The 25,916-nt window shown below is 40.7% G+C and overlaps 1 protein-coding gene and 1 long non-coding RNA gene across 2 annotated transcripts; one reads left to right on the top strand and one right to left on the bottom strand.

The window, feature by feature from the left end:
• The first annotated feature begins 738 nt into the window (after nucleotides 1-738).
• On the top strand, nucleotides 739-24,449 carry pnocb (prepronociceptin b). Its single transcript, XM_028041181.1, has 3 exons — nucleotides 739-875; nucleotides 15,723-15,979; nucleotides 23,552-24,449. Exons 2-3 carry the CDS (start codon nucleotides 15,842-15,844, stop codon nucleotides 24,173-24,175), a joined length of 762 nt encoding a protein of 253 aa, XP_027896982.1. The 5' UTR covers nucleotides 739-875; nucleotides 15,723-15,841; the 3' UTR covers nucleotides 24,176-24,449.
• On the bottom strand, nucleotides 8,076-9,895 carry LOC114159096 (uncharacterized). Its single transcript, XR_003598543.1, has 3 exons — nucleotides 9,620-9,895; nucleotides 8,372-8,559; nucleotides 8,076-8,271 (listed from the first exon to the last, which is right to left on the bottom strand). It is a non-coding gene; the product is annotated as an uncharacterized LOC114159096 (long non-coding RNA).
• Nucleotides 24,450-25,916: the final 1,467 nt, after the last annotated feature.

Genomic DNA, 25,916 nt, shown 5'->3' with positions numbered 1-25,916 from the left:
CCCCACTTAAATAGAAATTTTTCATTAAACCTCCACCTTATGTAGTGTTTTGCAATCACTTTCCTCTAGTCACAGGTTAACAGGAGACCTTTTGGGTCAATATTGATTGAAGACTTTGTGTTTCATGATAATTATTTAAGTAAAGTCAGTAATTAAGCATCCAGCATGATTAAGATCTGAAATGTCTTGTATGACTAACCTGTCATCAGTCCACCTCCTTCCATCGACTTCTCTGCTCTACAGAACTCGTTGTTTCAATTAGAGAGATAATACTGTCTCCCATCAAGGTGGGGCATCGTTACAAGCAACAAAAAAAACCTTCATACTTTAACCTTTTCCAACACAAACAACCCAATCGAAAACGGCCGCTGGCTTTCACTCCGGCGGCTCACCTTCCAAGCAACTGATTGGAAACGCCATTGTCTCCCTGACCTTAACAGTAGGTCGGCGTTTGGTTTTGGCTTGAACAGAGATGTTCTAGATCAATCCAAGTGTGTGCTGTGTATTTTTAGAGCCCCCACCTCCATTAGTTGGCTCACTTGAGGATGAAACCGGTGGCGTAGGCAATGCCTCTTTATGTCACCGCGGCCCGCTGGCTCGTGCTCCTGCGTAACAGAACGGGGGAATCCACCTCTTTCCCGCCCCATCTCCTCTGAGCTCCTGTGATATGAATGGTGATGTACAGGAGAGGGGAGGGTGGCGAGGGAACTGGAGGGTTGAGCCAGGAGGGAAGGGGTGTGCCATTATAAGGAGCCTCAGAGGAGGCACGCGTTTAGTTGTTGAAACCCTCAGCCTAAGGATACGAGCCGAGACACCAAACCCCTCAGAGCCTGCAGAAGGGAGGACTCCGAGACATCCTTACGCCACCGCCACAGGTAAGGAGGGAACTTTCTATCATGTGAGGGTGAGCTCACCTGTGTGGATAGATACAGGTGTTTGCCTGGGTTTACGAAAGAATCGCTTTAAAGATGTCTCTTCAGGATTATTTTTTTCTTCTCCCCCTTATCTCCCACCAGTTTGATGGTTTTGATATCTGACCTCTGAGGCGGTTCTGTAAACAACCCTTCTTACCTAGAGGAACATTTTTTTTTCCATTACTGTGTGTTTATGTCCCTGTGGCAACAAAGGCACCATCAACAGTACGCACGTTGCACCTGATTACTACTTCATTAACAGGGGACAAAGTCATGATGAGAAAAGTACAGCGAGGCACCCGATACTAGGCACACACACGCACAAAATACGCAAATAAGATCAGAGGGAATTTTGAAACTGTTAGGAATTTTCCTATTTTCCTGAACGGACGGGTGGATTAATCGAAACAGCCCCGGCAGAGGTCAATGAGCTAATCACCATGCCACTCCTGAATCAATTTATTCATAGCCTGTTGTCGGATTATCGCGCGTCAGATTAAACCACACAAAGACTCTCCAACAAAAGCCCGCTCGATGCTCCCCGGAGCAGCTCCGGTGTCAACCTGTGGTCCGGGAATAGAGAAAGGGAAGAAAGGCTTCCGAAGTGGATCTTCTGTTATTATGCTAAACACATAATAATGATGATGGTTGTAATGATAATGGTAATGAATGTGCATAATCTGTTCCCATTATCAGGGAGGAAAGGGAAAAAAAAGACGCAGACCGGGAGAAAATGGGTGCCTAATGTGCCATTCTGGGATAAACGACTCCACATTAGGGGAATGGATTTTGAAGACTGAAATGTTTACAGGACAGCAACAAATGTAGTGTTTTGGAAGTAAATTTGATTGACTGAAATGATTTGTTTCTTTCGCTTTCTGTTCAGTACTTCCATAGAAAACGCTCCTTTTTAGGTTGTCGACAGTTTGTTGTCAAAAATACCCTTGAGTAGCCTATTTAAAAATGTTTTCCCAAAAATCTAATTTTTCAATTTAAAACTTCAAAAAGGAAGGTCTGAATTGAAGTTGCCTTCAGTTTGATCTATTAAAACTGTTTTGTAGTTGTGCGCTGATCAAATGATCACCAGTATGTGAAAAAAAACTACATCACGACTGTCTACGGTTCCTTTATCAAGTCAAAGTTTTCCTCAGTTGCATGGAAAGTAGAGTTTGCTGTGCGTCCCTCCCCAACCTGTTGCTGTTTTAGCTTGCAGAAGATATTTTTTCTACATTTTCCCACACTTGAAACAAAATTTGGTTTCGATTAAAGGAAACACAAACAGTAATGAGGTGGAAAATAAAGGGTTCCGCCGTTAACTCTTCCTGAGGTAACAGTTTTAAAGCTATAGTTCCCACAAGCAGCATGTTGGCTAGTCACCCTAATCCTGCTGAAGGCTTGATACCGGAGCAGGTGGCCTGACTAATTAACCAGCTCAAAAGAACATCTTATATGCTCAGTATTACTGTATACAGGAAAGAATGTCAAAAAGATACAAAATTCTATGCATAAAAATACTACAAAATTCTGCGGGTGCTTTTCTAAAAATATTTTTATGAATTCTATGTATCAAAATCTAAATAATAAATTAATGTTAGAGATTAAATGTACTCATTTATTTTCCGTTTGGGATCAATAAAGCACCTATGAACTGAACTGGAACTATAACATCTCACATCAATACTTTATGTTAGCAGCAATAAGAATGATAATAGAACTGTTGCTTTCTGCTGAAATAAAAGTGATTAGATCATTTGTTTTGTTTGAAATTTCCGTTTTCATAAAGGGAAAACATTTGATCTTTTACTCGAGGTCATCGCATTCAGCCTCGTGTCGGATGGCGCCCACCGTCTTTGGGATTTCTGCGACCTGAGCCCAAACAGATCCCAACCTCCAGATAATCTATCATCTGTTTGACCCCTCTGCCAGCGCCTCCCTCCCTCCTGTATTCTGTATTTCTACACCCCTCCTCCACCACCCATCCTCCCCCCCTGGCCTCACTGTCGTCACCTCGGCAAAACCGAGGAGCTCGTCTTGGCTGAGTGAGATTGCCTTCCCTCGGACTCCGTGCCCAATGGATTCGTGCAGGTGTCAACGCTGTCTTAACAGCAACCAGATCAATGATGACACACAGCGTCAGCCGCCTAACTCTGCAGAATTTAAAAAGCTTTCCACTTTTCCCACCCGTTGGGCTGTCATTCTGCTCCGACGGCTGACATATTTTCTGACGTTGTCATCTAACTTTTATTTCAGAGTGGCATCCTTGATGGTCCCGGTGTTTGCCGCTCCGTTCTTATTATGCCGAACTATGAAAGCCGAACAAATGAACATTGTCTTTCTCTGCAGGTTTAGAGCAGGGCGAAGCATCGAAATTCACTCCGCAGCACAGTGACCCTGCTATCTCCTGCAGACTCTCATATCTAAACCAAGCATCGGCTTCCGCCTGCGTTGAGGGTTTATCAGCCCAAACACAGCCGCTCTGTCTGAGATCTTGCTCTGCGCTTGAGTAATATTGTTTAGGGGCTATTAACTCAGCTAGGTGGGGGCCAAATGAGATGACTGCTGGTGTGATTCTCCCACCATGAAGGACTCGTCTGATGCTTTGGCTGATTGCAGAAAAAGTTGAGCCTCTACCGTTAGGTGCAAATAAGAGCCACCCCGCCTGTATGTCTAATGAAGATGGTGGAGACGATACGCTCGTTTGATCAGACGCGATTGTGTTTTGGAAAGACGACAAACATGAATATGAGGCGCATTGTTCCCCATTTAATGTTTGGGATAAATGAGTGTTGGCGTAGCCTCTGTGGGAAATGAGGGGGGAAAAAAAGAAGCACGGTTTTGTATTATTGCAACTCAATTTGTTCTCTCAGCAGTGTGCGCTAGATGAGATTTCCTAAATAACAGCAGTGGAAGATAAAGACAGTAGCAGGGGTTATGATTTTCCAGCAGATATGAGGAAGATTATGACGGAGAGAACTGGCGAGGCAGAAAAAATGACTCCCATTGTCGGGGGGGTGGACGCAGAGGACGCATGTGGTTACGGGTCAGGTGACGGACGCAGTCAGGAGACCGGCTGCAGTCGTGGCAAAAACGCCCAAATCGGATTAGACTCACACTCTCAGATTTTGTCATTTCGGGAAGCGCCCCGCGAGGAAGGGCCCGACACCTCAGCCTCTCCTGGTCGTCTGAACTCTCCATCGAGTCACGCATTCTTTATCAGTGGTTGCACAGGATGGATTTACTTTGACTATCATCCTGTGATGAACTGACTAAATCCTTCACAAGCTGAAAGCTTCTCAAAAAGTTACCTGTAGGTCCGGGTGTCTTGGATGTGTTTTTGTGGGAGGCTTGGACTTCATGGTGGTCAGAGTTAAAAAGAAATTTAGAATTAAAAGCCAACATTCCTTTTTGCTCGACTGTTTGAGTAATCTTCCAGACTCCTACAAGGTGGTGTTTAAGTTGTTTTTTTGCATTATTGCATTGCTTGCACTATTAATTTCATAGGGGTGCACCCGATTTTCTCAATTTTGGGAAATTGGCGATTGGCCGATACCTACATGTGAAATCAATCTTATCCACTGATTTTATTTTCCTTGGCAAAGATCTGAAAATCTCTACCATTTAAGCTAATTAAATGGAGGTTTCTTTTGTTTTTACATTTTAAATAGTTTATAAATTGTTGTAAGATGGCTGCTGACTCTTAATTTGAGCTCCCTTAAAGGTGAAAAGGATTAAAACTGCAGCTATGCTTTTAGAGTTGGAGGTTTTAATTGGAACATCGTCAACTGGCTGTTAGAACAATATAAGAGAGAGAGAGAAATGCTTTTATGCTGCACTAAGTCTGCTGATTTTGTATAACCTTTCTGGAGACATTTAACAGGTAAATGTTTCAGGAGGCATAACACAGCCACATCCTACTGAATATTAAATGCTATTTGGTATTCTTTGTTCAGAGATTCATATCTGTCTGCAGTGTCTGCAAAAGTATTCTTACATGTGGAACTTTTTTTTAATCTATTTCTCACAAGTTTCTAGTTTTAGTTTCCTACGGAGATATTACCCTAACCTGACTAGTCAGACAGCTCTTCCCATGATTCTTTGGATGGTATTGACCTTGTGATGAGCTGCGCCTGGTTTCCTCCAAAAGTGATGCCGGGTACTCACACCAAAGAGATGAGTCTTTGTGTCGTCAGATTACAGCATCTTGTTTCTCCTGATCTAAAAGTCTCTCAGGTGCCTTTGGTAAACTCCAGATGGGCTGCCCCATCTGGTGACTTTGATCAGCAACACTACCATGGAGGCCAGATTGGTGGATTGCTCCAGATGGTTGTCCTTCTGGAAGGTTCTCTTCTCTCCACAGTTGAATGGTGGAGCTCTGACATAGCGTCTATTGGGTTCTTAGTCACCTCCCTGACTAAGGCCCTTCTTACTGAAGGGCCTTAGCTCAGATTAGACGTTGGCCACCTCTGGGAAGAGTCCTGCCAGTTCCAAACGTCTTCCACTGACCAAAGACGGAGGCCCCTGAGCTCACTGGAAACTTCAGAGCAGCAGAAATGTTTCTGGATCCTTCCCCAGATTTGTACCTGAAGGCAATCATGTCTTGGAGGTCTACAGACTACTCCTTTGATTTCATTCTTGGTGTTTGACCTGGACCTCCACTGCCAGTTGTAAGACCTCATGTACACAAGTGTGTGTCTTTCCGAATCAAGTCCAAATAACTGAATTCCCAACAGCTGGGCTCCATTTAAGCTGGAGAAACGGCTCAAGCATAATGAGGGGAAACTGCTAATTGTTTTGGAGGTTCCTGGCAAAGAATGTGAATGTTTGTGTCAATGTGAAATTGTGGTTTTTTTTTTTTTTTTGAATTAGTAAACCTTAAAAAAAGACTTACAGTAAGTGGATGAAAGTTTAAAATCTTTCTCTTTGTCAGTTGTCTCTCAAGTGACCAAAAAATGGCATCGGCATCCATTACTGACCTTGGAATGCAGCCCTGAGAAGACTGGACTTACTATCCCAAATTTTGGACTTTTTTTTTTATTTTAATGAAAGACCAATTTCCAGAATTTTGGTTGTGTTTTTAAACAAAGTGAATTGCTTAAAATAACAAAACATATCATGCCTTGGACTATATCGGACTATAGCGTTAGACTGAAAATCTTGACTACCTGGTTTAGAACTCGGTGGCCAAGTTTAGTCCTTGAGAGGTACTATGCTGCAACTTCACGAGGTACACCTGCTCCAAAACACCTGAATCAAATTGCTATGCTTTTCCATCAGCATTCAGTCATTCAACTCTGCAGAGGCCTGGTAGCGAGTGAGTAATTTGGCCAAGATGTGATGAAGATGGGATGTATCTAAATGTTACAGGATTGCGTTGCTTGAGGACTGATTTTGAGTACCCTGAGTCAAGAATGAGTTTTTTAAAACTCTTCCTTGAAGGATTTCTGTTCTGCTTTGCCTGAACTAGCATATGAACAGCAACAATGTTTTGTTTCCAAGCATAGTACATTTATTGTAGATGGTATTTGAAGTGGAATATATTAAGATCTTTACAGCAGGTACAATACTACTGATAGTAACATCTGACTCACTAGCCTGCTTTTACAACACTTCAAGCAGGGACTTAACCTGTTAATACCTGTGTGTGTTTACTGAATGGAATGAGGAGAAGTCAGCCCACTCCTCTGATTTGCCAAACAAGGTAGTGACAACGTCTGACTTAAAGAGTTAGCTGGTTCTGCAGCTTGATTAGACTAGCTTAAACAGAAGAGATGATTGGACTTTAGTTGAAGATACTTCCATAAGTAGGAAGAGAACAAAACTAATCACCATTGTTTGGTTTTACCTTAGAATGGCATAATGCTTTATATCGACCATCCTGACACAAAGGGCACAGATAATTCCGGATCACTAGAATGCTATCTGCTTACACCAAACAAGATATGATGAGGTAAATTATCAATAATCAATAATAGTGAACATTTACATATTTTATTCAGGTGCCAAAATTGACCTATTATTCAAGCCAGGAGCTCCTAACCACCGGAGGCCAGAAGTTTTTCCTGAATTCAATAATAATCCGTATAACAGTTTGAGCAATGAACCTCCAAACTCTCATCTCTGCTTTATTTGCAGTAATGATTCAGCCCTCCATCTTGATATTGCCACTCACAAATAAATATCGGCCACTCTTGCCTATAAATTTGCATGCCGTTTCCCTCTTCAACCTTTAGCGTTTCGCCTCATTTGCATAATCTGTCTGACAGCAAGAGTGCTGGGATGGACGCGATGGGGCTAATCTTTGACGGACGGCAGCGGGACAAAAGTGGGATCTTTGGGCAAACAAAGGGGCCTTTTCCTGTGGAGGCGAAGACAACATCATCCGTCCGGCAGCTTGGGAGCGCGCTGCCCGAAGGGTGGCTCTTGAAAACAGATCTCCGTCATCGTGCCCCCGCCGAAGCGACCTTGTCCTCCTTAATGAATGCTGGCATGAAAGCGAAGGGAAAATGGACTTTAATGAAGTGCCGGATGCGGCGCTGGTTTTAGACGCGTCCCTCCATCTCGTGGAGAAGAATGCTTTTACCTGCATCTCTCTGAAACAAGCGCATGGTCGCGCGCTTCCATTAGAGTTAACAAAGGCCTTGAAAATGTTATGTTTTCAAAAGAAATGTTCTTCCTGTTGAATTAGCAAGGAGGCCGTCACAAAAGGGCCACTGCTCTCATGCATTTGGTTTTATTAACTGGGTCCATTTCTTGTCGGAGAGGATAATAATGCGGGAGCAGAAATGTCTGATACCGTTGGTTTATGGTCTTTCAAAGGGACACTCCGGCAGTCAGAAAAGGGAGGTATTATATACCTTTTCTTTGAGTGGAAACTGAGCAGAGAAGGTCCATTAAACTTTTTAGAAGTCCTTATTTAACTCTACCCTTATGGACCGTATTGTATTGGAGAAAAAACAGATTAAAATGTGTTTTTTGCCTAATGCAGACTTTGAAAAATACTTCTCCCCTATCCAGGCTTTTGTTTCACCAAAACAGGAAGGCAGTGTATCAGTTTCCCCCCCCCTACTACTGCCTTGTTGTCTTGCTATTAGATAGAGGACGTCTCATAATGCCTCTACTTTTATTTTCTTTAAAAATAAAAATAAAAAGAAGACAGGTGAATGGATGAGATTTGCTATTTATGCAGATCGAGAACAAACTTGGTGGGAATGAATACGGCTAAATTAGAAGCTCCGGTGAAGGGCGTCGAGGGCGCCAGAATGTCACGACTGTGAGTGGTGGAGAAGAAAAGCCCGGTGCCTCGATCCTGACAAAGCCCTGACGCTCTCTATCTCATCCATTAGTTGTCTGTGTGGAGCTGAAAAGCAAAGAGGAGTCTGTTAATGCACAGATAACCCAGAGGTCCCTATGTGTCTGTCTCTCCCCATCTCCCTCCTCCTCCTCACTCTCTTCCTTACCTCCTCCTACTCCTCTTTCTTCAGCCCACCTACCCAATGTTTCTCCCTCTTGTTTGAAACATTTGGTATTATAACGGGACTCTTTCCTCTTGTGCAACGTATTCCGAAAGATTCCAGTTTCTTCCATTAGTAATCTTAACCAACCTTAACGAAAGTCCAGAACCAAGGCACGACGATGTGGTCACTCTCTAGGAGGGAGAGATGATTAGAATTTCTGCTCTACCAATAACATCTCGCGGAACCATTAGCGACACTTGATTTATCTTTATATGCAGAGATTGGTGAGTGTTTTATGTCGACGCGCCGTGTAATCACTGGTGGAGAGTGCATTGATCTGAGATAATGGGCAGCTAAAGTGCAATGTGGTGTTTGAACGGAGGGGTGAAGGAAGCCAAAGAGCGGCTTTAAAATAACACAATGATGGTTTTGACACAGCCGAATGCCTGTAAAGAAAAAATGTATTATTCTGAAGGACATAAAATATATATTGTTATGTGAATCAACAAGGCAAAAATACAAAGGTTTGTCTCAACAATCACGGTTTGGTTGATTTATTATGTTCAGCCTTAAATTTAGTTCTTTTTCGAGTCGATTCAATTCAAAACTACTTTAAATACCGAAAAGGGGAATTAATTGTTGTAAATGTTATCATCCAAATATCTTCAAAGAGTCGTGAATGGTGATGCTGTCTGTAGGAAGGATCTCCTGCAGCTCTCTGAATGAAGACTGTTGTTTGACTGACATGCTAACAACTCAATTTCTGGGCAGCAGAGATCATTTTCTGCAGCCCCGTCTCCACAGGCTTGGCTTTACTGGTTCTTCCTCAGTTAGCTCCAGCGAGTTTTGTCTCAATTTGCAGATCCGGCACGGTTTCTTTCCGATTTTTGGAACCACCTCACGGGTGGTACAAGCCGGTCCAAGCTGAGTTTTGCGCATCTGATTGGGAGACTGCTTTTTCTAACTGGATTTACGTCACAGGATGAGAGATGGCAATACTTTTGGAAGAGTGCATATAGCATCAACTTGATGGGGCAACCTGCAACGTACAAATATACCAAGAGATTTCGGAAAAACTGGCCGCCTACTGGTACAAAATGACACCATTGTAGCGTCGACCACAGCTCCTACACGCTCAAGGTTCGCCCACGTAGTGAGGAAAACACCACCAATGGAGACACCCAACTTTGCTAGAACCAAGCCAGACATTAACTGGCTAAAATTAGACTTAACAATGGAGAAGGGGCTTACAGCAACATGTCTTGGATGACACTCTCAGTTGTTGACAAGCATTTCTAATCCGTCTCATCTGCTTTTGCTGCTTCTGTTTAAATCTCTGTCTGATCGTATGGTCAGAAACCCGGGCGGAGCGACGGTGGAGTTGTAGATATGATCTTATTTCATTGAGACGGATTGAAGAGATGGTTTGAATTTCCTCCTTCTTCTCTCTGCTCTTTGGTCCTCCTCTGCATCCATGAAGCTTCCTCTTCAAATCTTCTGGTCTTTGGTGGGGGGGGGGTCAAAGTTCAGGTAATATTTGAGTTTGCAGGGTTCTAATCCGCGGATCCCAGTTTTTAAAATCAACAGAGTTGCCACTTTTATGCATCATAGCAACTGTCTGAAAGTGAAGAAGTTAAGAGCAAGAATCATTCAATCTGCACAGCGTCCATGACGAGAGGACAATTGTCCAAACATTTTTCAAAAATATATATTTATTTAAAAAAATCAACAAAGAACTAATCTTACTCCAACATGCTTCCAACATCAACCGTGAAAATCTTGCTGCTGTTCACTTACTACTCCTTTTACTCCCATGTCCAGTCAGTTTTACTGCTTTCAGTGGCTTTTTGTTCTATACTTTCATTAAATGAACAGTTTTTCCTTCAGCTACAGCTCTTTACTGAAAACATTTTGTCTTGCGGAGTAAATCTGTGGAATAGTCTTAGTGTAGAAATAAAGTCATGTCCAAACGTCACCCAGTTTGAAAAGGGGGTTTCAGATGAGGAGACCACGTCATATTCAAGACTACTGTTCAAGGACAAAACAATTATGGATCCACCAACCTGATTTAACAAGCTTCTACTTCTTCCCAGCACAATTCAAACATATCATTGCTGTAAATAGTGTAAAATCCCCAACTGTTATACCTGTTATTTTTATTTAACATACACTAATTCACAAAGACACAAAGTGTAGTCGCAGAAAGATAATCTCAGTCTTATTGTTTGGCTCTGCGCACATTTCCACTTGGCAGAGCGTAATCTGTACCTGATGGCATTTTTCTGACAAAACGAAGACACAAAAATTAAAGCTTGTCAAAATAGCCTTCCTCACAGCCAGCATGGGACTTCTGAAGTTATACCGTCATGTTGTTAACATACTCATATGTGTGTACTCTGCATTCAACATGCCCCGTTTGGGCAATAATCTCAGGCCGCTTTCAGCTTACGGGAGAAATTGCTGAACAATGATGGGGTCATAGTTTATGGGTAAAAGGTGTGCAAACAGATGTAAGTGAGATATACAATAAACATCAGTAAAGTTGTGTCAGTTTAACATGCACTGCATCAATACAGATCATGACATTTGGATCACTGTTGAGGGACAAGTAGATGTTCTGTCTATTGATCCAGAACATTGACGGGATTTTCCATTGTGGGTTTGCATGATGTGTTGATGGCTTCCTCACAAAACAAACCCAGCAAGCTAATCGAGCTTCCTGCGTCCATGAAAGTCAATGTAACAATATGTGTGAAATTAAAAATAAAAAGACGATCATGTCTTAGAAAGCTCATTTTTCCAGATGATTTTTGCGGTGTGTTTTTTTTTTAAATGGCCTTGTACAGTAAAGTTATTCCCTATGACGGAGTTTCAGTGCAAAGCTGAAAAAACATATTACGAGGAGATGGGCTTGTGTTATTTGTTAATAAAAATGTGGGGGGGGTTTGTTGGTCATTTTAGAGTCATTTTACAGGGCTGGAATAGATGAAAGTTATTTTAGTTAACTTGAACAGAGAATATACGTTTGAAATACCAGCAGATGTACTTATGCGATGAATTAAACTTGTATCTCGAGCTTCTGCTGAACAAGGAGCAGTTCTTGATTGGGAAATTCTTCATATTTTGATGACTTGTTTAGGTTATTTCCCCAGAGGACATGACGGATACTTAAAAGACTGGGAACACAATGCTTTGCTGAAAGCCAATGCTTAAATGCATGCAGGCAATTTTACGGACGCCTTTTATCTAATTACTATGAATATTGTATGACTTTGTTTATTAATAACGGTGTTGACAAAAGCGTCTGGATGGAAGCTTGAAATGTCACCTCATATTAAAATACTTCAGTGGAATTATTATTAATGTGTGAATGCTGCGTCTTTGCAACACGGGAGTGCATTCGTCGCCCACGCTGGGCCTGTGCTAATTTGTTTAACTTAGAAAGGGCCACTTAAGGGAGAACATGACAATATCAACTGGACTTAGTCAGCAGGCGGGTAAATAATCGTCACACAAAACATTTCAGGGAGGCAAGCAAACAGGTTTCCCTTAATGATTTCCCATAAAGACGCCTGGAAATTTGCCAGAGCCGTGCCCGACCTGTCTCACACGCCGCTGACTTCAAGTGGTGATGTGACGAAGTGGAAGTGGTCACGGTGTGCCAGTTTTTACCTATTCATCCGTTTTTACCTCAGCGAACTCATCAATACAGCAGCAGTGCAGTTTATTCTCAAAGGTCCCCCTTCACTGTTATCAATACAGGCTCACTGTGACTGATTACCTCCTCTACTGGCTCTGTGTGGGCTGGCGACGTTGTGATATTTCTGATGAAATATTTCTCACACAAACTTTTCATGTAGCTAGTTTTCCTTTGAATGCAGACAATGAAGTCGCTCTTCCTCCACAGTCCTTTGACTTTGCAGGTATACATTGAGCTTTTCCAGCAAACTGCGTCAGTCAGTACTTACCTGAAGGCAGGTTTAAAGAACACGCTCTCGCTTGGAAAATTGGTTCCAGCGAGGCACAAAGTCTTTCCTGGCTGAGCACCAAGTGGCTCTGGTTTCTGGCAGGAGTCCTCAAGGACGTGACCGTTTTCGTAAAAGTCTTTATTTTTATGGGCAGGCGGGGGAACAAAAACTGAGGACTTAGCCGTTCAAAAAAAAAATAGTAAAAAAAGATTGATAAAATCCTCCAAACACAACATCCGTAGACAAGTTAAGTGGTTGTCCCGAATCAGTCAAGAAATATACTTTACTCTGTATGTACTTTTAAAGTTTAATCTAAATTAATACGTGGAATTAGCCTTGGCTAGCATATTTTGACATTTTGTCCACATTTAGACACTTTTGTGTGAATGGTTTCTTCTTTCAACCGTATTTACACGTTGCTTTTACACGCCTTATTCAACTCATATGAATAAATAATAAAACCAGGATGGCTAGGACTTGACTACATCCTGACCAGTAGAGGTGGCTGATATTGACTTAAAATTTTATCTTAATACTTTTTAATAAAAGTGATGGTAAGAAAAGTATTTATTTTTGGTAGGGACAATGCATATTAATTGACATTTCTGTAAATGTGCCAGAATTAGCCAAAAGGCCATTTTTCATCTGTTGCAGCTTATTGCTTCTTTGCCATCGGTTTTTGTAAACTGTATAGCTGTGACTTCATGGCACAGCAATCATAGCTCCATAAGCACACAGTAACAAATCATATTTTTGAAGTTGTTGATATTATGTAACAAGCTGTGGCGAAAATAGCAACAGTAGCAATGTTGACAATACAGACAATTTCAGAAGTTTTAAAACATCATTAATTGGAATCTGTCGCGATATGTCATGATACATCCAAACTCTTATCACAATAATTTTTTTCCTCAATAACGATATCAATATACAATAACAACACAATCAATATATTGTTATCCAATAGAACAATTTATGATATATTAGATAATGATATAACAAGACAATTCAGGTCAGGGTTACAGTACATCTACATTTTGCCGTTACCCAACGTTGGAGATTGACGCAGTTTAGACGAACGTAATTATCAACTATTCTACGTTTAGAGAAAACTTTGGGAAGCGGACACTGAGGACTTGATGCCAGGTGTTCTGCAACAGGTGTGGATGCAAAATAAACAAGATGAAATTACATCAAAAGGAAGTTAAAGCAGCCAAAAAAACTAACTATAACAATGGATCATTTTGTAAAATTGGTGCAATGAGATGTTACTTAACAGTGCTACAGTGTAGAAGCCAAAGTTTATATGAACTATTCTTAACTATTTTCTTTAATGTGGAGATTAGCGACAATCCACCAAGGAATGGTTGTGACATCAATGTTGAAATTACATATCAACCTTTGCACATAAAAATGTATTTAATATAAGCCCTTTAAACTAAGGTGTATCATGTATCAATTATATAATTATGTTTTATATATATTACATTATTTGTTATTTTTTATATTTATGGCATCAATTAAGCAGCAAGTGAGTCACAGATCCTAATATATAAATGGTAATGAGTAAAAGGAATACATAAAACCACTATGGGTGGCTGGCTCTGTTGTTTTTCTTTCTTTTTTTAGTGGGTCTAAATTAATGTTTGTCAGGTAAAAAAACATCTGTGGTCGTTTTCATCATGTTCACGAAAATTTGATTTGCTGCTTCTTTCTGCTGCCTTTACATCCTTTCATTAGTTGGCATTGAAGTGTTCGCAAAATACAACACATAAAAATCTCTAATTTCTCTTTACCTCATTTAGTTCCTTCTACCTGGACGATGGCCGTGTTTTAGATTTGCAGGCCTGCAGAGGCAACAAAAAATGTTTCTTCTGAGGTAGACCAGCCGCTGAGCACAGGCAATCTGTGATGTTCTGAGAGGCTGTTTTCCTTCATCATCTCCGTGTTATCGGCTGATATAGAGGGGAGCGACAGAATAGATGTGGGTCAGGGAATGAAGGTCAACCCTGTGCACCTGGTCCACTCAGTTAATGCCACAGCCACACATCAGAGGACTCTCAAATGTATTTGTCCACCTTTCCTGCTGAATCTCTCATCTTTTAAAAATAATGACTTAAAGCTGCAGTTAGTAACTTTTATAGAAATTTTTATTTCTTTATTTCTTTATTTTTACATATTTTAGTTAAAAGTGTCACCATATCGTGGCACCATGTCATGAAACAAGCACTGAAAAAAACTGAGCTCCTCAAAATAAACCGCTCCCTGACTAAAACAACTAATCAGAGCCAAGATCTCTTATGGCTGTCAAACAACTTCACGTACTGTACATGCTAAATATGCTAATGGTGGAGATAACTTAACGTTCCAGGAAAACTGTTCATCCGACATTGTTGGTTGCTATGCTAACTTGCCATAACATTCCTAGCAGACTCTGCTATTGGGAAGACGCTGTGGCGTAGCAGAGAGCACAAATGATTGACAGCGCTAAGACCTGCCTCCTGGCTCTGATTGGTTGTTTTTAGTTAGAACTGGGAAAAGGCAGAGGAGCTTGATTTGTTTTGGGTTTTTTTTTTGAAAGATTATCTCTCATACTATACTGCCAGGATGTGGTGACAGTTTTACCAAATGAGTAATATACAGTATATATCTTAAAATATTTTTAAAGTTACATAATGCAGCTTTAAAACAAGGGTGTCAAACTCCAGTCCTGGCGGGCCGCAGTCCTGCAACTTTTAGATATGCCTCTGCTGCACCACATCTGAATAGAATAATTAGGTCATTAGAAAGGTTCTGGAGAACTGATCTACACAAGGAGGAGGTGATTAAGCCATTTCATTCCAGTGTTTTGTACCTGTGGCACATTTAAAAACTGCAGGACAGCGGCCCTTGAGGACTGGAGTTTGACACCTGTGCTTTAAACATAGCTCTATTTTTATGTCAGAACTTTTTAAAAACTCATATGCGCCATCATCTGTATGTCGTTTATCAGACAGACTGAAGACAGCTGCGTGTCGATTCGTGTTGCCTCCGGTGATGACCCATGTTGTGCTTTAAAGATAATCCCTGCAGCCACTTATAAACGGCAACAAATCCCCAACCTCTGCAATCGGTAAAAAAAAAAAGTCCAATTTGTGAAGCAACCCCTGGAGCAGAGGACGATTCCTGCCCACTGGAATTTGCCCATCTATAATTGCTTGAGGTTGCGCTCTCTCTCAATCCCCACCCACGACGTCCATCTCCTGATGTTGGCTGAACACTCTTCCACCACCAACGCTTTCAACTGACCACAAATCCAGTTAATTATCTGTTGGGGGTTTAAAAAAAAGAAAGAAATGGAATTGATGCAATACTGCTGTCACTCTGGTGCGCTTCTCTCCTTGTAGGCTGGAGCCAGATCCCAGCGGCATTGCCTCCCTGATTCTCCAGCTGCTGACTGTGATCTCTGCTGGGCTCTGGTCCGTCCCTGCCCGCCCGCCTGCCCGCCTGCCTGGCCGTGCTGAGCATGAAGATCCCCGTGTGGTGCCTGGTGGTTCTGCTGGGATGTTTCTTCACCCCCGCGCGCTGTGACTGTCAGGGGGAATGCGTGGCCTGTGGGCTGCTCTTACAGCAGCAACAGCTGGAAGAAGCCTTCGATACCATAGTGAGTATATGGGTGGCTGGCTCTGTTTTTGTTTTTTTCCCTTTTTTTAGTGGGTCTAAATTGCAGCGCATGTGTCATCATCTTCCAAAAATAATGGCCTGTGTCATTTTTTGCCAAAAGATGAATTAGGTTCTGAAAAATAACTTAGGCCATTATTTTAGGCCTATTTCTGTGTCAGTTGTTCAGGAAACGACCATCTGTACTGTAAAGCAGCAGACTGCAGGCTAGCTACAGGAGCAGATAACCTAAAAAATAAACCAGCTTGTTACACTATTTCCCTTTTAAAGAACAGAGCTGGAAAAATAAATGTCATTTAGAACAATAAACATTTAAATACTCTCTCTAAACTACAAAATATCAACAAATAAAGGTAGTATAATTATCACTTAAAAACTTTGCTAAATTATTTTAGCAGCAGTGGGAATCACTACTGAGTTTTAGTTTAAAATGGAAGAAATGCTATGCATTTTGGTCATCAGATATTTTAAAATTAACACCATTAAAACATACTGTAAGAATTCAATTTCATACTTAAGCTCTTTGTAATAAGCAATTAATCATGTCATCAATTAATGGCATGTTATTGAAATTAGCTTGATCGTTTCCATTGTGATAATTAATATCTTGTTTACAGAGACGCCATAATCCATTTTATTTATGGTCTCTGTTGTGTGAGAGGCTTTTATTTCTGTTTTGTTGATTAATTTTTGGTTGCCGGATCTAATTTTACTTCGGACATTTAAAATGTCTTCCAGCTCCATGTGGAGTGTTCTGTACAAAATTGAAGTTTATTCGTGTTTGAGAGGGCAAACTTGCACTATTATCCCATTATCAGCGTATTAGTTGAAAATCAAAATGTCAATTATGATTTATCGCAGTAAAATTAAGAAAGCTAAAATCAATTTTAAAAAATTACAGCTTAAAATCATAATATTTGACACACGTTTTTTGTTGTATTTTTTTACTCAAAGAAGTAATATTGCCTGTAGAGAGCACTGATGATGTAAACCCACATATATGAAAACCAACAGTAGGTGTTGCGCAGTGGTTTACCTATTGTCAGACAATTATTGCATAAGACCGAACAGTTAGAAAACCGGAGAGACATGGCTTTATCTGGGGAAAAAAAATCCTCAAATTATTTCAACCCAACTTCTGATATTGCAAAGCATCAACGGCACTTGCGCAACACTTCGTGACCAACTCCAGCCTCTCAACCGGGAGGAACAGATTCCCTCCTCCTTCTCTCAAACCCAGAACTTCCAACTCGGCTTCCCAAACAGTTCGAGGACGTCAGCAGGGGTAAAAATAGTCCGAGGGCGTCCATGGATAACGGCAGGACGGCTAATTTAGCTGATAATGATGCGCGGAAAGACAGCTGGGACCTTTATGGAGTTGTAATAGAACTATGTAATTGACTGCTCCTCTGTAGCATCATCTTGGGCTTACATCGGTGACTGACACTTTTGATCAGCTCCTCATTGTGTTAGGCGCCTTCCCATTGAGCCGAGCCCCAGATGGAATCCGCAGAGCAATTCCATTGTGTCCCAGACGGAGAGAAGGGGTGTGTGGGTGTGTGTGTAGGCATGTGTTTGTTTGTAATACCTTGTGGGGACCATTATCCCGACACATACTTGTGGGGACCCACTGCTCCTTGTGGGGACCGAAGCCTGGTTTTTGGTTCAGTGGTTAGATTTAGGTGTGAATTGAGTTTTGGTTAGGTTTAGGTATGTAATGATTAGGGTTAGGATAAGGGTAAGGTTTAGGCTGTAGAAATGAATGGAAGTCAATGGAAAGTCCCCATAAAGATAGTCATGCAAACATGTGTGTGTGTGAGGCCGCCGCTGTTTGTTATAATGTCAGGACCCATTGATTTGTTCCCGGAGTAGGCAGACACACGGATAGAGGAGACATACTGTACGCACACACGCCTTCTGCCTTTCTATTCATTACATAATGAATTATATTATTCTCAAAGGTAAACACCAAGTTTTGTTTACACTTGGGCTAATTATCTGTGTTGTTGGTCTTAATTAGAGGATTTTCAGCAGCTCCGACAGGCTTTATTCAGGATTCCTGGGGTTCTCTAAGTGTTACAGTTCAGAACAAAGCAGCAGAAAGGTGTCAAACTGAGCTTCCATAGAATCTGATCCCAACTTCAGCAAATCAAGTTTTTCCTTTCTAGAAAAAGTTAAGAGAGTCTACCCTCTCCTAGTGTTAAAGTCATCGGCTAAACAGGAAACAGCTGGGAAAACTTTTTACCTTGTTGTGCAACTAACAATTATTTTAGCAATCAATTGTTCTATATCAATTAATAAAAAAAACCTTGTCACATTCTACAGATTTTTAATATGCAGTATTACAAATAAATTCAAAGTTGCAAATTGACAAATTGTTCAATTAGATTTGAACTGAAGACTGAGCTGCTTGAGTTTTGGCAAAAGAACACATCTACAAAGATATTTTTATGTTAAAGCTGCAGTATGCAATGTTTATTTAAAACTTATTTTATACATTTGTTGAAACTGTCTCCATGTTGTGACAGTATAATGTAAGACATATAATTTGTGAAAAAAATTAAGCTCCTCTACCTTCTCCCAGTGCTAACTAGAAACAACCAATCAGAGCCAGGAGGCGGGTCTTAGCACTGTCAATCATTATTTCCTTTCCTTCCCTTGCTCTCTGTAATCCTGCAGCCAGCAGAGCCGGTCTTGAATGCTAAGACTAGTTAGCATAGCCACTGATTACGGTGGACAAATGGCTTTTCCGTAACTGTGAGTTGTTTCTCTGCCTTTCATGCTTTTAGCAGGCATCACATGAGGATGGTTGACAGCGCTAAGCCCCTCTTCCTGGCTCTGATTGGTTGTTTTTGGTTGGGAGTGGTTCATTTCTTCAGACAGCAGTAGTAGCTTAGGGAGGAGACGGAGGAAACTGATCTTTTCACAGGTTTTCTGTCTCATAGCAAATTGTTAGGAGATGCTAACTGTTTTAATAATGTATGTATGTAAAAAACATATTCTTAATAAAAGTTACCTGGTGCAACTATGCCAAATTTATATATACATATACAGTATATGACAGTTTTGGTTTAATTACTGTTCTGAATATGATGGGGCTTTTCTTTCTTTTTGAGTCTGCGTACTCTAGTTAACGATTAGAATGGAATTTAGAATTCTGACCTTTTTTGTGACAATTTGTCAAATGTCCCTTTTCAACACAGCTTCAAATCTGGGCTTCTAAAAAAAAACCTTCAGAATTAGAAAACGTTTCCAAACGGGTCAAATCAAGCGAATAGACTGGTTTCTGATGATTGCACTTTTAACGCCTGAGCTCGTCGACTATGGAAATGATACTAACCTGCTGTTAGACGGCACCGCTTTAATTCATTTCGCCACCTGGCGTCATGCCATCAGGGAACAAAATAAAAGGTGTAATTCCTGCTCGGCCGTTCGAAAGCAGACATTTTTAAAACACAGGTTTGTCAATGACAACCGCATTGCATCTGAGCGACAGGTCTGCTTTTACCCGGCAACAGGCGCGCACAGATGCAGGGGTTGAATTACGGCGCCCGCTAACGCACCTGCGTGTTCCCTTCTCAATAAAGTTAAATTGTCTACCGTGAAATGAGCTAATCAGACGGATTTATTGCTCCAAGACCCCCTACCCAAACTCAAAAGGCTGCAGTTGCTCTCAACAGCCGTGTCCTGGTTGTAGGTAGTAGGTAGTACACCAGTACATATGAGGGTCAACCCTTTATAGCCACAAAACGTCTGCGGCAGCCAAAGGTTTTCCACAACCGCCTTTGCGTCTTCTCATGTATATAAAAACAGAACTAAATGCTCCCTCTCTCTCTCTCTCTCTCACACACACACTCACTCATAAACTCCTTTTAGATTGCTCCATTGATCTGACGTGGAGAATCCCCTTGGTGTGCTCATTTCATTTACGACGGATAATTAATTTCCGCTGATAGATCCACAGCGGAACTCCCTCTTCTCTCGCTCCTGTGATGCGAGCAGGTCTTCTGATAACAACGGCAATTTATCTCGTTTTGGGCGAGATTTTGAAGAGCAAAATGGGATTCGCCTCTCAGCTTACGCTCGAAACTTTTTAACTCGCAGAGTGTCGGGTTTGCGTAAAAAGGAGAGAAGCAGAGGGGGACAGTTCTTTGGAGAACATGGTGGGGAGAAAAGTGCTTTTCCTAAAGTGTCTAGATGTTTGTAATTTTCATTCTGGTGTTGTTGATGTTCCTTGACGATGTTTTGTTGATCGTATTCACACCAGTTGAGCTTTTGCACATTTTATCCTGTTATAACCCCAAACCTGAGTTTGTTTTATAGGGTTTTTGTGCCACAAACCAACATGAAGTACAGCAAATTTAAACTACTACAATTTTAAGTTGTTTTGGCTTGGCATCCAGCTAGCTTATTAGTTTCCACCATTTTGCTTTTCAAAAAGGTCAAGGTAACATGACCTTGTTTTAGTACTAATAATAACATCGTAGTTTTTAGTAGTTTTAATAAATCTGAACTATAAGTGGACTTCATCCAGTTTGATGAGCTAAAATGATTTAATGGTTCTCAAATTTCACATTTATTTATTGTTTTGTGATTTGAAGAATCATTATTTTCTTATTGGCTTTATTTATGCCCTTTTTTTCGTTAAAATTATAACATATACAAACATTAATATTTTATGATTCTTCTATTAATTGACTTTTTGACACTTGTAATCCATTTTATTTTTTTCTTATTGTTCTTGACTTGTGGTCAGTGGGCTGAAAGTAATCATTTCAAGGGCCACAAATGGCCCACGGACCACACATTGGACACCCCTGAACTACTGTGCCTATGAACTGACGTAAAAAATGTGAAGTGAGTGAATCTTTCTGAGTGTTTTTTTTCCTTAAGACCATTAAAAAACACAACCACAGTAACATCCCTTTATGTGTATGTATCTGAAATACTGGCAGCAAATGACACAAATAAATAAAGTACTTAACTTACATAATGTCAATGCTATTTACCTTCCACATTATTTTCCCATAGCTGTTCTGCACTGCTTTGTGAGGATGTATCACATGAAATTACAACGAATGACCGTGTGAAATTACCGTGTGTGAAAAAGTTGCACCAAGTCTTCTGCCGACAGGAAAAAGGCTCATAATGTGTTCAGAATGCAAACCAAAATCTCATGTCCAAACAGTAAAGCTGTGACCCTTTAAGAAATCTGACAGGAAATCAAACAGTCAGGAATAATGATGAGTTGACAGGAAAGTCATTAAAACTGCACAGCGTACCTGTGCTATATTAAAAAGTTGTAAGATATGACAGGTGTCGTTTGAAGAGCAAAAAACACATCATTATTATAACCGAAGAGTCAATCAGAAATAAATAGGTATCGACAAAGGAAATGATTCAGCTGCTGTCCTTCAGGCCAGTTTGCGACGTCTTTCAATTTGGTGCTGTCAGTCATCCGGCGGTCGCAGATTTTACGCCTGTCAAGTGACGGACATCTCATATTGGTGCATAACTTTCCGTATACGCTGACCGTGGCAGTAACAAGGCCCATTAACCCCAACAACGCAGCAGCCGCTCAGTCAGGCTGCAGAGCCGTAAAGAAACGGGATTGCTTGCCATCGTTTTACAACATGTGTAAAATACTTTAATATTTAGTCATAAAGACAATTTATGAAGTTGAAAAACTTTGTGAGGCCTATTGAAGTATTTTTTTTTTATTGATGTAGACATACCTATAGAGAAGATTAGCTTCACCTAAGTGGACTTCTGCTCAGCCTTGTGAATCTTTTTACTATTTTAGAGGATTTTTTTTTAGCTTAAATGAATAAAAGAAGCCAGTGTTATGACTACAGCTAGTTAAGCTTGTAACAAGATAAAATTATTATCTTTTATACGTATTGAGGCGAACTAAAAACCAGATTAGTGAATAATGGGTTTTTAACAGTTGGACACACCTGAGCTCCAATGAGATTTTGTTGGCCTACAATTAGCAACTCTTTGCTAACTAGCTAATGAGAGCATACACATCCCTCCAAATACTTGACATGCATTGATTTGTTTTTGGAAGGCTGTTTAAGACTTTTATCTCAAGTTTCATGTACAAAATTGGAGCCTATCAGATGATAACTCCTGTTCATTTTTGTTCAGATAAAAAAAGATGTATAAAGTCAAACTTGGTAGCCATTTTATCAAGAGCAACAAAATTCCAAATACATCTTGATATTGTTATCAAGCCACCAACAGCATCCACCAGATATTTCAAGACGATTCGAATCCCATCCACCTTAAAGTTTAAAAATGAAACTGTTTTTTCAGGGCCAGAGTGTGTACACACACTCATTTAGCTTAGCGTGGCGAATAGCTTTAACAGATCTTTATTTTTTTTCCTGAAAACCTGAAACTCTTTGCTAACACGTTAGCCATATTCTACTGCAGTTTGACATTCATAACGGTTATGATTTGATTTCTTAGGTTCCATTCATTGTGGAACAAAATTTCAATTGTGAAGTAACAATTGTTTCCTAAGTGAAGGGTTTTAGGGAGGACTGAGATTTCACTAGGTAAGCGTTAGCATTTACGCTACAAACATTTTCTGAAAACTTTGAGCAAATGTTGAAAATGTGACGTTTTTAAATCTACATTTAGCCTAAACTTAAGTAATGTCCAGAGTAGGTAAGCTAATGAGAACTTAGCCAGCTATCTTTCAGTATTTCTCTGGATTCTGATGTCTTTTTTACTTCCTTTTTCAACTTTTTTTTACAGTGTAAAAGACATCATCGTCTTTTTTATGTCTGTTTGACAAATATTTGCCTCGGAGGAAAAAGTTTCATCATATTAGCCAGAAATGGGGCTCTGGTTTGATTTGTTGGGTTGAAAAGCTCCCATAAAATAAGAGATAAAATCATAATAAATTTTATTGGCTTTAACTACAACATAATTTATTACCTTGGTTGATTTGTGGAGTTAAGTTATTTTAGCCTTCCTTTGTTTTTGGCAAGACAAATTACTCATTATCAGGGACAGCAGATATAAACTCTTGGCTAATTCTGGTGCATTTACAAGATGGTTAATTAATGTGCATTGTCCGTACCAACTAAATTAATATATTTCAAATTAATCAGCCATAGATTAATTACATTTTAGATGTAACTTGAGACAAAACCTCTCCTCTGATGATGTAACCATTTAACCTTTACTGTTATTAGGGTTAAATACAAAGCTTAGTAAAGTAACTTTTATAAGAAACAGAGGCGCTCCACACCGAGAGTGATTGGCAGCACTAAGACCCTCTTCCTGGCTCTGATTGGTTGTTTGTAGTGATCACTGGGAGGAGGAGGAGCTTGTTTTTTCCCCACAGGTTATCTGTCTGAACACCAAACTGTCACCAGAAGGTCACAGTTTCAACAAATATATATATATATATATATATATATATATATATATATATATGTGTGTGTGTGTGTGTGTGTGTGTGTGTGTGTGTTAGAAAAGTTGCATACTGCCTCTTTAATCTCTCTGTTGGACTAAATCCCACTTCCTGTTCCCTCTGCAGGTGTGTCTGTTGGAGTGTGAGGGTCATGTCTCCACTTCGCTAACATGGGAAGTGTGCAGACGCGCCGTAAAGCTGTCGCACCAGCCCACACTAGCAGAAGGGGGCGCTCTGTTCAAGAGAGCCGGGGAGGAGCCGGACCTGAACGCCGAGTCGGCGGCAGCTCAGCAGCTCCCGGAGCAGGACCAGGACGAGACGCCGTGGGACAACGAGCGCAGCGTCCAGTATGACTCCTCCCCGCTGGGCTCCTCGGAGGAGGGCGGGAGCCTGCGGGGCCTGGATGTCCGTCTGACCGAGGAGGAGGCCCAGCAGAGGAGGGAGCGGGGCTCCGAGAGCGACGGCCAGCTGGAAGGGGACGCCAGCTCCGAGGGCGTCACCTTATCCAAGCGCTTCGGCGGCTTCCAGAGGGGGCGCCACGGGTACAGGAAGCTGATCGGCTCCCCAGCCAGGGGCCTGCAGAAGCGCTACGGGGGGTTCATCGGCGTCCGCAAATCCGCCCGCCAATGGAACAGTCCGAAGTGGATGAACGTGAACCAGCAGCTGCGGTACAGGAGCAGCAGCCGCAGCGGCCGGCCCGGTACCGGCGGCCTCCCCACGAACCGGCGCTGGAGGCAAAGCAAACTGTGACGCCTCTCCGCCGCCCTCGGGTTACCTCAGCTCATCCCACCTTTCAGTTCTCTGCGGCTCCCTCGGATTTGAACTGTCGACGTGATCAGAACAACAGACTCTCATCTCCTCCGCGCCTCTTCGTGTCCCCAAGTAACAGAGAATGTTTTGATGTCCCTCCTATTTAACTCACATTTTACATGCCATTCTGTGAAATAAAAGAATTAGAGAAAGTGCAATTGAATATATTTTTGTGTGTCGATACAATAAAAAGGGGCCAAGTGACACTGGAAAACTGGCTGCTTGTGATGTTTTTCCACTGAGAGAGCTCCATAGCAGCACTTTCTTACCCTTTTCTTCCCATTTTGTTAGGATGCCTCAAATTTTTGTGTATTTCATGGAGATTCTGTGTGTTAGACCAACACGGAGCAGTTCGTAGTTGTGAAATAGAAGGAAAACGACGGCAGAGAAAGAGAGGAAATTATGGATTTATAAATAAAAACCTAAAAGGTGTGACATGCATTTCTATTCATCCCCTTGTACTCGGATAACCCTTAATAAAATCTAGTGCAGTGGTCTCCAAGCTTTTTGACTCAGGCCAGGTAGGCAAATTTTTCCAAAATAAAAATTCCCCAAATGTTTTGGAATTTAAAAATAAGAATTGACCTTAGCCAACTGGTCAAAGTGACTCAGTTAAAATAGGCAAAGAATTTGCCAATGTTAACTACTGGCAGGCCACAAAAGGCATTACATTGAAAATGAAAAAACAAAATGTTTATTGTGACTGTTTTAGTTTTACCTGATCAACAAAGGAAAAAAATGTTTTAAATGAAATTTGTATTTCATTAAAGATCCAAAAATATATGCCGTATTAAAAGAGAAATAGACAATTTCCAAATTTTCAGGAAAAAAAAAAATCCCCCCAAAATTTCGGTTTATTTTGTTTTGAAGATACACCAACAAATTTTGGTCTATTTTGTTGTCCAGACAAAAATAGACAATCATCTAAAAGAAAAATAGTCAACTTCAAATTATTTAATTGTTTTCCCAAAAGTTTTTGGATTTTCTTTTTTTTGGAAAAGTTTCCATAAAACTGTTTTTTTTAAAAAATCAATAACAAATCTTGATAATTAACATAGACAAATAAAATTTGGCCTATTTTGTTGACCACATTCTTCACTTGTGGTGAAACATTAAATCTCAGTATTGTGGAAAAGCTCAAGGGTTTATGAAAACTTTCACACTGCATCTCTTTAAAAGAAAAACTAGTTCTGTAGTTCTGGATGGAAATCGCCTCGTCAATGTAACTAACAACAACAACAACAACACTCGCATCTTCAGACTCCAAACTAATCCCCACCTTTAACCTAACTATAAATTCTAAGTTTCACGAATGTCAGCGCAGATTTAAGTAATTAAATTGGAAATGGACCAGCGCCGTGTTTCTGAGATAGTTCAATTACTTGTAACTAAGGTTAGACCATGGGAGCGCTGAAGCACAAACTCTTAATTATTGCTAGGAGAGTCCAATTTTCTGCTTAAAGAAATTTCATTAATTAAACACAATGGAGATAAAATTGGTTTTTCTGCGCTTTGTAAACTCGACGCAATTTCGCACAACCCAAGCAACAACGACGACAGGGGGAGAAAAAAAAAAAGACCGTAAAGGAAAATGAATGTAGAAATAAATAAAATACTTGTTCAAATGTTGGTCATCATGCGGACGTTTTCCCTGCGACCTCCGAACACTGTGAGTTGATTT

This window comes from Xiphophorus couchianus, chromosome 15, assembly GCF_001444195.1.
Source record: "Xiphophorus couchianus chromosome 15, X_couchianus-1.0, whole genome shotgun sequence".
In the NCBI taxonomy this organism is placed as follows: domain Eukaryota; kingdom Metazoa; phylum Chordata; class Actinopteri; order Cyprinodontiformes; family Poeciliidae; genus Xiphophorus; species Xiphophorus couchianus.
The sequence above is the reverse complement of the archived record's forward strand: the minus strand, read 5'-3'. Positions and strand labels throughout refer to the sequence as shown.

Excerpts from the sequence above, each read along its gene's own strand:
- pnocb (XM_028041181.1), top strand. The coding sequence starts at position 15,842 with ATGAAGATCCCCGTGTGGTGCCTGGTGGTTCTGCTGGGATGTTTCTTC. Across the intron at positions 15,980-23,551 it reads AAGAAGCCTTCGATACCATA|GTGTGTCTGTTGGAGTGTGA; the intron begins GTGAGTATATGG and ends TTCCCTCTGCAG.